This window comes from Thunnus thynnus, chromosome 23 (assembly GCF_963924715.1).
Source record: "Thunnus thynnus chromosome 23, fThuThy2.1, whole genome shotgun sequence".
In the NCBI taxonomy this organism is placed as follows: domain Eukaryota; kingdom Metazoa; phylum Chordata; class Actinopteri; order Scombriformes; family Scombridae; genus Thunnus; species Thunnus thynnus.
In genome coordinates, this window is record NC_089539.1 from 5,848,288 (window position 1) to 5,861,611 (window position 13,324).

At 41.1% G+C, this 13,324-nt stretch overlaps 1 protein-coding gene across 10 annotated transcripts in view; it reads left to right on the top strand.

Moving 5' to 3' along the window:
- The window catches only part of nav3 (neuron navigator 3), an 88,561-nt gene that overhangs the window by 56,579 nt on the left and 18,658 nt on the right, over window positions 1-13,324 (top strand). For 4 of the 10 annotated variants that reach the window (XM_067582132.1, XM_067582138.1, XM_067582135.1 and 1 more), the window contains 8 exons: window positions 314-366; window positions 1,550-1,573; window positions 3,238-3,261; window positions 3,476-3,553; window positions 8,642-8,725; window positions 9,766-9,877; window positions 10,275-10,399; window positions 13,169-13,192. In XM_067582132.1, coding sequence (XP_067438233.1) covers window positions 314-366; window positions 1,550-1,573; window positions 3,238-3,261; window positions 3,476-3,553; window positions 8,642-8,725; window positions 9,766-9,877; window positions 10,275-10,399; window positions 13,169-13,192 — 524 coding nt within the window. The remainder of the gene's footprint in view (window positions 1-313; window positions 367-1,549; window positions 1,574-3,237; window positions 3,262-3,475; window positions 3,554-8,641; window positions 8,726-9,765; window positions 9,878-10,274; window positions 10,400-13,168; window positions 13,193-13,324) is intronic. The other 6 variants (XM_067582136.1, XM_067582142.1, XM_067582140.1 and 3 more) reach the window with 3 other exon arrangements.

The window sequence follows — 13,324 nt, forward strand, 5'->3', positions numbered from 1 at the left end:
GCTTTTTGTGTGGGTTTTGTATTGCATCCACATAGAGGTCAGCTTTTTAAAAGGCAAATCAAGTTTTTCACTGCCTTCTTATAGCTGTGCACAGCTTACATCATCTGTGTTAGCACTGCTAACAAGTGCTTTTAGGTAACAGAGTAATGAAGAATAAATAGTAAAACAATTGAAATTAAGTTCAAAGATCAAATACATTAAAAATTAAATTATTTAAATTATTATTGTATTGTATGTTCACATTAATTTTAACCTTATCTGTTGCTTTGCTGCCAGTTATTAATCACTCATTACTCTCTCTCTGTGCTTACAGTCCATGGCTCTTCACTGTCTCTGGTCTCCAGCACGTCTTCACTGTACTCTGCGGTAAGTAGCTGGCCAGTTTTTCCTCCTAAACTTACAGAAACAGTAGCATGTTGGGGGTTAGGGATAAATGGGAAAGCACCAGATATTTCTGTAATATTTACTCCTTTTCAGAATTAGAGTCATAGTCAATGTATAAATTTAAAACCAGTGCATCATGGTCCTTAAAGCTGCATAGCCTTATTTTGTTGTAGCATCCAACACCCCCCAAATCCTCAAATATCCTCTCACATAGCACTCAGTTTTGAAACTGAGAGGACTGGGAGGAAATTTGAATATAAATATAAATATCAAATATTAGACACTATAACAGAAATCAGTATCTTTATAAACTTTATAAATTTCTTTCCCCTTCACTTTTGAGAGTTCCAGACTGATGAAGCAATCAAGTTGGCTTTCTAATCCTTTTTTCCAAATGTAATTAGATTTTTTTTATCATTTGAAAAAAACAAAACAGTGATTGTTGGTGCACTTTCCCAGTCGAAAACATTTCCATACTAAAGACAAACACTTTAGGCTGAAATCATCCTGATTTTTAAAGTTGGAAAACACTTAAATTTAAAGCCTTCAGCTCTTCTCAGTGATGCAGTGTAGCATAAAATCTTACTTGAACACTGTCCTTCTTTTTCTGTCTTCTCTCTTCTGTTTTTGTAGGGACAAAAAATAACTTTCCATAGTTGCATGCTTCCAAAGTAACTTTGGCAGATAAGACTTTGGACAAGTGTTTGGTCTCTAATAGCACAGGCAGCGCTCCAGTCGTCACGTTCAGTGAGGCGGCAGATTAGTTTTAGGGAGGCGAATCGATTACTACCCACCTCCGCCTGTTTCCAATTGCACTTGCAGAGGAGAGGCCTGGATGAATGATGGAGATCATTTTGTTTGCAAAGTTTTCCTTCAGGTCAAAATAATTTGTTTGTTTCGTGGTTATCATAAACCATGTCCCATTAAGTTTCCTGTCTGATTTTATCCACTTCAATGCTAGTAATATTCTCTCTCACTTTAATCTCATTTTAATTAAAGTTTGGTTTGGCCATTTCATCATTTCTTTTAATCTTTGGCATTAGAATGCATCTCATGCTTGATATTCTAATTCAGTTTGTAAAAGTTACTTGACTAAACACAACACACACACACACACAGCAGATGATTTAAATTTTTCCTAACTCCGTTTGCTTCTTCCTTACAGACTGAGGAGAAAGCGCACTCAGAGGTAAGGAGAGGAAACATCGAGTCCGTCTGTTTGTCTGCATGCATTTTTCTCTTTGGCGCCTCCATGCTTCACATTCATACAGTTACAGACGTTCACACCCTGAAGCAGTGCAGCCACAGCGCTGCACCGCTGGCCACTGAGCAGCTCTGCATGCGGGGGTTAAGTGCCTTGCTCATGGGCATCTCAAAGATAGCTTTTCACTTACTGGATATGTCTTTTGCTTAATGTGGGATTCAATCCAACAAACTCCGTGCATGTTTCATCGCTCTTTAGGAGACTGCTGGCTCTTTTTCTGAGTGTGTATGTTTGTGTGTCTTTCAGTCTTTTTGCACTGCATCTGTATTCAGAGACTGTGTGTCTGAGTCAATCAAAGCAAAACAGTGATATTTGTTCATCTCAATTTAAAGCCACTAGGACTCTTCTCAATGATCCATTTGAACCAAAGAAACCACGTTCTATGATTAAGCAGTTTAACTCTATGTTGCATTGCTTTTTATTATGAAAAAGTCTTTTGCATTTATTTAATCTGGATCATAAACAACCACACATACTTATTGTGATACGTAACTTATATACTTTACTCATTACAAAAAATCTCACTACACAAGTGTAATGCATGCCCTGCCTTTTGGCTCTTTTTGTTTGGCTTCATTCAACAATCCTGTTCAGTTTATCACTGATTCTTCTTTGATTTTCCAATTTTAAGTTTTGATTTTCTGATTTCTGTTCTAATCTTTCTTTTCTCTGTCCCTATTTTATTTGTGTTGTAAGCTCTAAAATATTCAAGTTTGGATCAAACAGTAGTGGCAAATACATTGTGATGTTTATTTTAACCCATGCCAGGTGGGTAGAGTCAAGCATTTTAGAGCTGCTAATTCAGTTCAAACTGACAATCATGGATTACAGTCACTGTTTAGTAAAACAAGTGACCCAATTCTGATCCTTTCATTCTCATAACTGACACACATTTGATGTTTACTTCTTAGCATGCAAAAGCAAAAACCTCCACAGAGTGGCATTAAAAAAAAGTGCCCAATATGAACCATGTTGATATGTGCTGCAAATTCAGATTGTAAGGCAGGCGACCTACACATGTCTTGAATATGTCATCATCTAAATGAGACATTTGTTGTATTATTGGCACAACAGCAACTTGGCAAAGCGGCATTGGCATGGAGGATGAGATACAGCAATCACAAGAAAGCAAAACAAGTCTTGATGTTTGCTTTTGGAGAATTCTCACCTGAGTTCAAATTAAAACATCAAAGCTTTGTCAATATCTATGCAAATGTCTTGTCAACATCACTGTCAGTTCATCCTGGTATCAGATATGGATTATATCCAAAAGCAGACATGATCATCAGTCCAAGTCAGATATTAGTCAGATTTGGAACTAAGTATTAAGATGTTCAGTGTGCACTTGTGTTGCAAAGTCTGGTAAACTTCCATATCTTTGCACAGTAAATCCTATCAGGTATTTGCAAATACTATATGACCTGTGTGATACTTACCTGTATATTTTGTTTTGTTGCTCAAAGTCTAACCATGAGAGAACCAGTGCTGTGGGTTGTGATAACCTCTGTCTCTCCAGCCACATCAGTAGATGCTGTTTGATGGAGGCATGCAACATAGTGTTAATTTTTACTCTTCTCTTTTCAATCAAGGGCCAAACAGTCCAAAATTCCACGGTAATCCCCCTCACTTTATGTTCACACTTCACCCCAGTCTTTTTTCACACAGTGCTACCATGTAACAGTGTGCACAGTTTTTTACATCAAAGCTATCAAAATGGGAGTTGCAAGTTCAACGCCTCTTTGCAGTACAATCACTCTTATTTTGTTAATGGCTTTTTAGCGGGAGCATTATCCGTAAATTTACCTCTGTGCTTTCTTCCCAAACCAGCAAATCAGAAAGCTGCGTCGGGAGCTGGACGCCTCTCAGGAGAAGGTGGCGACCCTGACGTCTCAGCTGGCTGCCAATGTGAGTTTGTTTACTTCAAAAGACGCCGTCAAAACAGGCGGCTCATTTGCATGATAACCCGCTGTCAGAAAGCTTTTATAAGGAGCGTTTCCTATCGGAGCTCTGGAAGGAATATAAATCTTTAAGACACCCACTAATTCCTCTTCTCTGTGTTTGAAGCTGCTGTGCGTGTATTTAGGCTTTTGCTTGTTTGATTTTTTATGGTGCGTGTTTGCGTGCGTGTTTGAGTGCTTGTCCTCAGATGGGATGTTTTCTCGCGTGTGTTTGTGTGTCTGCCGTACAGGAAGGATTGTCTCTTTGCTTTTGTCTCAGCCGGTGGGGTTTCAACAAGAACAGGAGCCTCTCCCGAATTCAACCAAGCAGAGAGAATCAAATAGAGATAGACGCACGAGGAAAGAGAGCAGGGAGATGAGGATGAGTGAATCTAGACTCAAGCGCGTCATGCGTGGGTGAAACGTGGAGAGATACAGAGACCTCCAACCCCCCAGAGGAAGCTGTCTTTGTGCTGAGATGCAGATAGATCGACAAACTCCAGCGTCTGACTCGGCTCAGCCCCCCTCAACCCTCAATGCCAAGCGCCTGATCAAGCGTGGAGGCAGACAGGGTCTCCGCTTCGGTCCGACGCTTTGATCACAAAGTTGTGCGGAGCTGAAACTGAAGGCTAAACTACTAGAAAACTTGACGAATGGAAGAGGAGGAGATGACTTTATAGATGAGTTAGGGACAGTCAAACCACTTTCTGCTTATGTTTTGGTTGTACGAAGAGAGCTTCATTTAAACTGTGTACAGCCTTGCATTTACAGAATAGTCTCAAAGGAATCAGCCACAATTAGATATATCTATGAGGTCTGTCATGTCTCCTGCGTGTTCTCCATGGTTATGGTTTGGATGCTGTTGCTGTGTCAGAACACTAAAACATAATCTATGGACATGAAATCACACTAACTACAGTATGTTGGGTCTGGCATCCACTGGAACTGGAAAAGTACAGCAAATAACAGAATAGAGAAATCTCAGAAAAACAAAGTACATTGCTAATATTTGCAGCAATGTTGAGGTGGTTTAGGGTGGATTTTACTTTTAATTTAGAAGTGCACAAGTGTGTGTTTGTGGTACAGAGGCTGCCAGTGTAGCTGGCCATGACTCAAACCTTAGACACTCAGCTTTGGCTGTACTTCACAGTGAGGTACAGTTACAGGCTTTATGATGTGTAACCACCCCAGGACACTGGCAATGAAGCCACTTAAGAGCCTTGAACCAAAGATGAGTCACTGTCATTGGTGTCATGTCTGTAATTATTCAAATTAATGCACAAACTTTGACCATTGTGCAGCTTTTAGTATGAAGTCATTATTTGGAGTGAGTGTCTCTCAGCACACCCACCTCTGATTGACTTGAGTTTTTCAAGAACATAAAGAATCCTTGCATTTTCTTCACAGTTCACTTTTGTTGAAGTAAAGTAAAAACCTGCTGATGCAGCATCCTCATGGGCAGGATTTGATGCTAGCTGCTTTCGAAAGCTACTGGCAGGATTGTTATCATCACGCAACAAGCAGCTGACAGGGAAAGTCAACAGGAACGAGAAAGAGACGCTGTGACACTGCAACAACTGGACAAAGAAAAAACATTCAAGAGCAGTATAGATAGAAAATGCATCTAATTTACACTTGTGACATATGTTTTACATCTAATGTTGCCATAGCTTGTGTGGCAAAATGATTTAAAAAGATATAACCCAAGACACAATCTGAGACTTTAGTGTCTCGCCATATCTGTAGTTGATATTTCCTGACCCTCAACATGGTCACTGAACATCAAAACAGCAATGGAAAAGGCTACCAGTCTTATGTCTTACTGTGCCAAGCCATATGCAAACACTCGTACAACAGAAACCCATATGTCCTCTTCAACTCCCACTCTACTGTCTGAGCCTTCCTTGGGATTTGAATCTCTGGCCGTGTTGTACTGGGGCTGCATCACACTCTGTCTACATGACAGCGTGGTGGGCTGTTGGTGCTGTAAGCTATCTTATCCTCCCAGTGGGGAGTGTGACTCTATGGAAATGTCAGCCTCAGCAGCCCCTCACATGTTCTCCACCCACAGTCTAAAACCAGACGCTCGCTGCGCCATGCACAAGACCTGTCAGAGACATCACTTCATCATCTCCACTCCTGCACAAACCCACACATGTGCAGATGCAAATTTATAGTCAGAGACACTTAAACATGTAAGCACATAATGTAACAAATACTTTCATAGCACATGTAAATACTTCTCGCACACCTACAGGTTGTGATGTGCAAATCAACGCTGCATGTTGTTACCAATGAGTGAAAACTGGAATTTTCAAAATGTCAGCTTCTTGGTAGAAAGACAGCGCTGACTTGTCTTTAAGGTTACTTTGAAACAGCATTTTGAGGACATCTCGCTTCCTTAATGATGTTATGTAACACTAATTTCTTCTTTAATAGACATATGTAATGGTTCATATAATAAAAGGTAATTTCTATTTGGTTGTGACTTAAACCTTGACATTATCCTGGATATTTAGAAAAGATCCAAAGCATCCACATGTTGAAGAATTTTCTCAATTTACAAAAAAACAATATAATCCTTAACCCACGAGAATCACCAAAATTGGAGCTGTAATGATGACAAAAAGTATATTTAGGAAAAACACTTGCTCAACAGTCATATTAACCTCCAGTGGCTGGTTGCATTTCCGTTTCATCTCCTGTCATCTCATGAGAGAGCCACAGAAGAAATGTGCAGTGATTGAGGTCATCTGATCTTGATCTCCCCTCTTTCACTGTGCCACTGCATACATAATTATTATTATCTTTATCTGGGTTTGTTTTGTTCAGGAAATTGAATTTGGGTCTTTATGGGTGTGTCGTTACCCTCGGTCACTATGCGTGCTCGCGTAGAAATGACTCCCACATTATAAACATATTTGCTGCTGCATTGTCATGTTGGATTAAGTACACTCCATGGGCGTCATTTTAATTAACAGCACATTTGTTTTAGATTTTATTTGATCAAAATAGAGCAGAATTAGTAAAACCAACATCCTGTTGAAAGGATTAAGATCAACAAATGCTGCCAAGCTGGTGATGTATTGTACCACTCAGTATGTTTTCAGCCTGTGAAGGGGATAAGTTGTTCTGTCTTGGCTGACGTTAAATTAAATTGGGTTTAAGAGTTCATACAGGCACCCCTCCTCCCCTCTCAGTCTCCTTCCTCTTTCTACTCACCCTTCACTTTGCCAACCTGACCTTGTCGCCTTTCCTTTTCTCCCTCCCTGCTGAGTCCCTCCCTCTCACTTTTGGTCGTTTTCTTCATTATCATCCCCTTCCCTTCCTACTTTCGTCCCCTCCCCTTCTTGCGGTAGAGTTAAAAGAATTCAGCCCAGTAGTAGGTCTGGCTTCGTACAGTAGTCGTGACGGTGCGTCGCCTGTCTTCCCCCCCGACACACATCGCCCTTGAGATGTCGTCTACGTCTTTAGCGGTAGCGTCGGGCAGCATAAACACAGACAGCTTCTCCTCGTCCAGTTCACTGGTTTGGCCTACCGTCAACCTCTACCCCAGACACCAGGATCAGGACGATGGTCTGAAAAACGGGGGTTCAGGGGCCAATCGTGGCCACCGGGGCCGGGTCCCGGGAGCAAGACAGATGGTTCAGCCATGGGACGTGTTAGAGTCTGATGAGCGCCTCCTTCAGGGCGGACAGGTGGGCAGGGGGTGTTGAGTTGGAACTCACAGGTGGAGTTGGAAAGAGATGGTGGAGTTGGAGAGATGAGTTGGAACAGTTGGCATTTCTAAAGGTCAAGACCTTTGCTGATTCAGCCAGAGACACAGAGGAGGAGAGGCAGCACGGGTTGCCACTGTGTGTGTGTATGTGTGCATGTGTGTGTGGGTGTGTGTGAGTTTATTTCTAGATTTGTGAGGCTCAGGTTTCCTTACAAGCATAGCCAGATGAAGAATATGCTCATTTTGTCTTTGCTTTTTTACAGCTAGATTGCTCATTTTGGGAACAAATACTGTTAGATTCAGTAAGTCTTCAGAAATATAATCATACATGATGATGTATGTGTGTGTGTATGTGTGTGTGTGTGTGCGCATGTGTCTGATCTGTCTGGGCATGCTGCCCACCTCTCTGTGATCCACCAGGCCTGACAGGTGTCTCAGGGTCTCTAGCTTAGGATGGGAGGATAAGCTGGCAGTGCACACACACACACACACACACACACACATACACAGATTTTACAGACTCACACACAGTCATGAACATGAGGCTTCAGCAGACATCCGGACATAAACATACATACAAAAAAACACATGCACAGATATATCCAGAGACACACACATACACAAACCACAGGTTCAGCAGAGCAGATGGCGTGACGTCGCTAAACATTTGCCATCCTTCAGCGTGTCGCCACTGTATCTTCAAGTGACAGATGAAGTCAGGGAGGGCAGCCCTCTCTGATCTGTGATATCCACAGCTTTCTCTCGGCTGTCCGTGCGTTTATATGTGTCATTTGTATTTTTCCAAAGGATAATCACATTTTCCGTAGATGGACAGGACAGATGACAGGACTTGGTGGTTTTTAACTTTTGGAGCATGCTCAAATGCATAGTGGATGCAACAGTAAAGTCATACAAAATGCTCCTCACAAAGCAGAATTGCTCTGAACATACTTGGTGTAAAGTTTCCCTTGAAATCTGGGACCGACTAAAAGTGAAGGGCAACGTTGTCCGAGTATTGTTCGGTCCTTCATCCTCTTTGGCTCAAGCGAAAACTCATTTCAAAGCTATCACCGACCTGTGTGGGCTCTTTCTTCAAAACTTTTAACATGAATATTGACTCGTACATAATTTGTGTTGGACCTTATTTTTCTGTGGAAAGTCCAAATCAACCTTGTGGTCACTTTTATGTTTAAGCTTTCATATTCCAAAGAGAATAAAGCATAGTAATTTACATCCTATAGTATACTCTTGTTTACCTGAACAAAAACCAAATGAAAAGTTATAATAGACTTTTGCAAACACTGAACTTTGTATTTGTGTGTCTTTCTGTGTCTGCAGTCTCACCTGGTGGCGGCTTTCGAGAAGAGCCTGAGTAACATGACCTGCCGCCTGCAGAGCCTCACCATGACTGCTGAACAAAAGGTACAAGAGCTTAGTCCTGAATTTGAAATATACTGTATGTGAACTCCATGGCAAAGGGATTACAGGGAGGAGAAATGATTAGAGACAGGCAGTGGTTTGACATTGAAATAGTGCAGTGGAAAGTAACAATGTGGAGGTCGACAGGTGTGAATTAATGGATATTTTTATCTTTTAAGCTTCACTTCCTGACTCATGTGAAAGGTTTCTTACTGAAGTTTTCATTTTCATTGGAGCTTTTTCTTATTAAAGTTTCAGTTATTGTCTGAATATTTCTCTCACTTCACTCCTAACCTTAACCAAAGATGGTTGACTTGCTTAAATTGCAAACCTTTTTTGCATTACAGGCAGATATAAGCGTCCAGACCTGCACAGACATGCAAGGGTTCAGCACATTCAGTGAACTTATGGCCCAACAATCCATTTAAAAGTAGTGCATCCTCCAAAAAAACATTTATCTGCTTCCAGGTCTATTTCTCTCTGTTTTCCTACAAGTCAACTTCTTTAGCGATTTCAGAAGCTCGAATGACACCAAAACACTGATCACACAGCAGCAGCAATATGTTCAAAGATATATCCCTAACACAAATTATGAATGCTTCCCTCTGTTCAAACATCCACACACACTCAGAGGGCTGACGAGCCCTGGCAGCTTTTTAATCCTCTATAAATTAAAGCAGACTGGGATCTGGTGGGATGTCTTTGTCAAACAAGGCCATCCCAACTTTTAATTAAAGCAGAAATCCTATCTGCAGCCCTCAGTGGGTTTTTGGGAAAGGCAAAATAGGAGACTCCCTCTATCTGATTGTGTTGGTTCAACAGAGAGTAGAGCTTTTTTTTATTCTAAGCAGGTGGTGTTGGGGTCGGGGCAAATCCACTGTGAGACTCTTATCTTCTGTAAAATACCCTCCCCCACTTTTTGCCTCTCATTCCCTTCCACTGAAAGCCACATGAAATTTGTAACAAAGCTTGTGTGTTGTTGTGTTGTTGTTTTTGGTGTGTCATCCTTACTTAAAAACTCTCTCTCTCTCTCTCTCTCTCAGGAGTCTGAGTTGGCTGAGCTGAGAGAGACAATAGAGACGCTGAAGACCCAGAACACCGATGCCCAGACGGCCATCCAGGTGGCGCTCAACGGCCCGGACCACCTACACAAAGGTAATGAAGAAACCAGCAGGAGCACTGGACCAAACTTCTCACAAATAATCTGACATTTTGAGGTGGCTTTTACCCAAAATACCTCACTGCGCCATGACTGGAGCCTGATTTGCCCCAGAGGGAATTGAAGCCCTAATGGTGGAAGTGTTTGTGCTGTATAGGTCAGTCTTGGAAAGCCTTGACTAGTCATGAAAGCAACCTGAATCAGAAATGACCTTTTTCAATCCAACCTCCTCATAGCTGCTTATTCAAGCCGAGCTGAGCAGCATAGCTGAATATTAAAGAAAAAATCATACCAACCAACAAATTGGTACACTGATCAGCACTGTAGGTACTATATACAGGTAGTCTCTCATCTTTTCAGTGCACTAAGGAGGACTTTGTCTGTTATTTCCAGACCTGCGGATTAGACGGCAGCACTCATCAGAGAGTATGTCTAGTATCAACAGCGCGGCCAGTCACTCCAGCATGGGCAGCCTGGGCAAGGACACAGAAGACAAGAAGAAGAAGAAGAAGAGTTGGGTAGGTGGAAAAACCAGACACCCAGGCATCACTGTGAGACTGGAAAGCGATGTTAAGTCTAAAAAAACAATATACAACACATCTGGTCAACTTAATATAGTAGAAGAACATATGCAAGGCTCAACTTCATGCTCACTTTCATACTCAAGATTCACATCTTACTGTACATCTCAGACATGACCTGCTCAACTAGTATTTGCTCCTCTATACGAAATGCCAGAAAGTATAAAAGGCTATCAGGATTGAATTGGATTTCAAGGTACCTCAAGGTGACGCAACACAAGTGTCTTCACCTCCAGCACATTCATTCAGCTGCATAAGACATCAGAAGCTTAAGGTTTTTGCATTGATTTATCTAATCATTGTTTAAGAGGTGCATTTGGCAGTGAAAGACTCCTAATTCATAAACATGTGCATTATTCAGTGGCGGTTAAGCGAGATCAAATGTATTCTGTATGCCTGCATTAAAAGATTAAATGTCTTCTTTGCATAGAAGAAAGGATTTTGTGGATCCATGAAATCCTGGAAAGCTTTTTTTGTGCTGTTGCACCTGTTGTAAGAGCTTCAAAATCATCAGGAAGACTGGCACAGCGTGTTCAGAGTCCCGTAGGTCATCTGCGAAATCCTTAAGCCACATTCACCTCTCCATCACCGTTGCTAGGTTACAATGCTGAGATGGTTTCACCTGAGTGGCTGAGGTACCATTCAGTGGTGAGGGCTAACAGAGGGTCGAGCAGAGGAGTCAACCACCCTGCAATTACTGTTTGAGATGCACTTGGAATTTCCATATGCAGCCACAAAGTGGCCACTTACGTCACAGATACTGAAGTTCAACTTGAAAACAGGGCAATGGCTGCTCAGAGGTTAGAGAAGTGCTGCCTGAATCCCTGTTACAAGTGGGAAAGTTTGAGCAGAAGTGGTGAAAGAGAAACACTCTCAAAATGTACTGTCAGAGTGCTTTTGAATAGCCTCTTAATTCCCCAGGTACTTGAATGCACTTGGTCAAGTTTAGAGGTCTGAAACAACAGATTTTTATTTGACTGGTGTCTCATTAAGAGAAAACAGAAAATAAATATATTTACTTGGTGGTTCAGTTCACCAAGTGTCCAAGATGTACATGGATTAGGGTTGAAATCTATCCTAAAGGAAATTAAATAATCTAAAAACGCACATCCACAACCATAAAGCTCTCTCCTCTCCCTCTGCCCTTCTCTGTGATTTTTCTGTTCTTTGCTTCACGCTCAGTGTCCTTGGCTGAGAGCTGTTATTTGCTGCAGCCCCCTGAGTCAGACAGATGACATATTAGAAGTTCTCTCTGAGCCAAAGAGCACACAGCCAAAGCCAGTTTTCAGTCTCATACTGCAATGCAAAACTCCTGCCCTTGAAATGAAATGCATGCTAACAGCCCAAAAGTTCATCACTGAGTGTGACAACCTATCCCGCCATGTTAAGTGAAATCCCTCCCAAAAAATTCAAGTCAGGCTCATGAATGCAAATCAATGCCTTATTTAAGCAGCAATTAATTATTCATTTGCATAAATTCTGCCTCGCCGCATGTACAGGTAGAGACAAGGATGGAGTTGAAGTGAGGTTACTGAGATGTAAGTGAGGAGTGAGCAGAAAAGCAGAAGGATGGTTGTATAAATAGGTAGATCGCCCTTCAATAAGGCAACGACTTTCTCCCAGCATGCATCCGCCCTGCTGAAGTGTCCTGGTTATGACTCTGACTCCAGTTCGTTTCTATGTAATTGATATGTAACCTCTGTCCTCCCTGTGGAGAAAAATTTCCACACAGAGATTGATAAAGTGTTATTATTCCACACACACACCTGTAATCCAAAGTGTGCTCCTCATGCATGTTAGAGTATGAATACATAACACACATTTGTATAACTAATCCTCACATTTTTTTGTTATAAAACTGTGAGAAATGTCCACCAACTAACATTACATGCCAAGTCATATATGAGAAAATCTGTCTATCCATCCTTTTTCTATCCTGCTATAGAATGTTTCATATATTTACTTGAACTTACATTGAATAAATGTACTGTATTTGTGTATTCTGTCAAACATGATTATGCTCCTTTTCATAATGGCTTCATGCAGCATCATTCACTACATGCTGTGTGTTACATATATATATATATATATATATATATATATATATATATATATGCTTGTTTGGTACCACATACTGTATAACTATGCTTTACATCTTGTAAACAAACAATATGAAAAATGTTTGTCTAAATCATATTTTTACTTAAGTTAATCTAATTTCAATTTTAGAGGCAGTAAATTACAACTGTGAGTTACAACCAAACTTTTCTTACTGTGCAAAAATGCCCTTACTCCAAATATCTAGCTCCCTCATGCTGCAATTCATCTCAATCAATCACTTATTGTTGTTAAAGTTTGTCCTTGCCATTTGGAACCACTGTCATTTAACATTGATTAGAGTTTTTGGATGTCTCATACAGTAAGTTTAATAACTCATAATGTACTTCCCTATCATTCGAGCAATCATCTATCACATAACAGGAAGATAAACATCATCAGGATGCTCTGAATGTAATCATAATACCAATCACAGTTGTTATCATCATTCTTGCACCAGCAATAACTGTATTTGCTTAAAGCAAAGTGCTCATTAAAACACTTTAGCAGCCATTAGCTTTAATCAGCAGAGAGTTTGCTGTAGATGGGTGAAGCGAGCAGGAGTGTGTGTTGGTGTGGCTTAACGCTGGGTGTGTTCTGCATCTTCAGGTGGCTGATTCCATCCCAGCTCAGGTCAGTGGCTCCCAGAGTGTCTTCTGTATGTGTGCAGTGGTTATTCCCCATCCTCCCTTCTTTCGCCCCCTTCTGTATTCCTCCTTCTTCCCCTCTCAGAGCAACCTCTCCTTTACCTTTTCTGGAAACGTC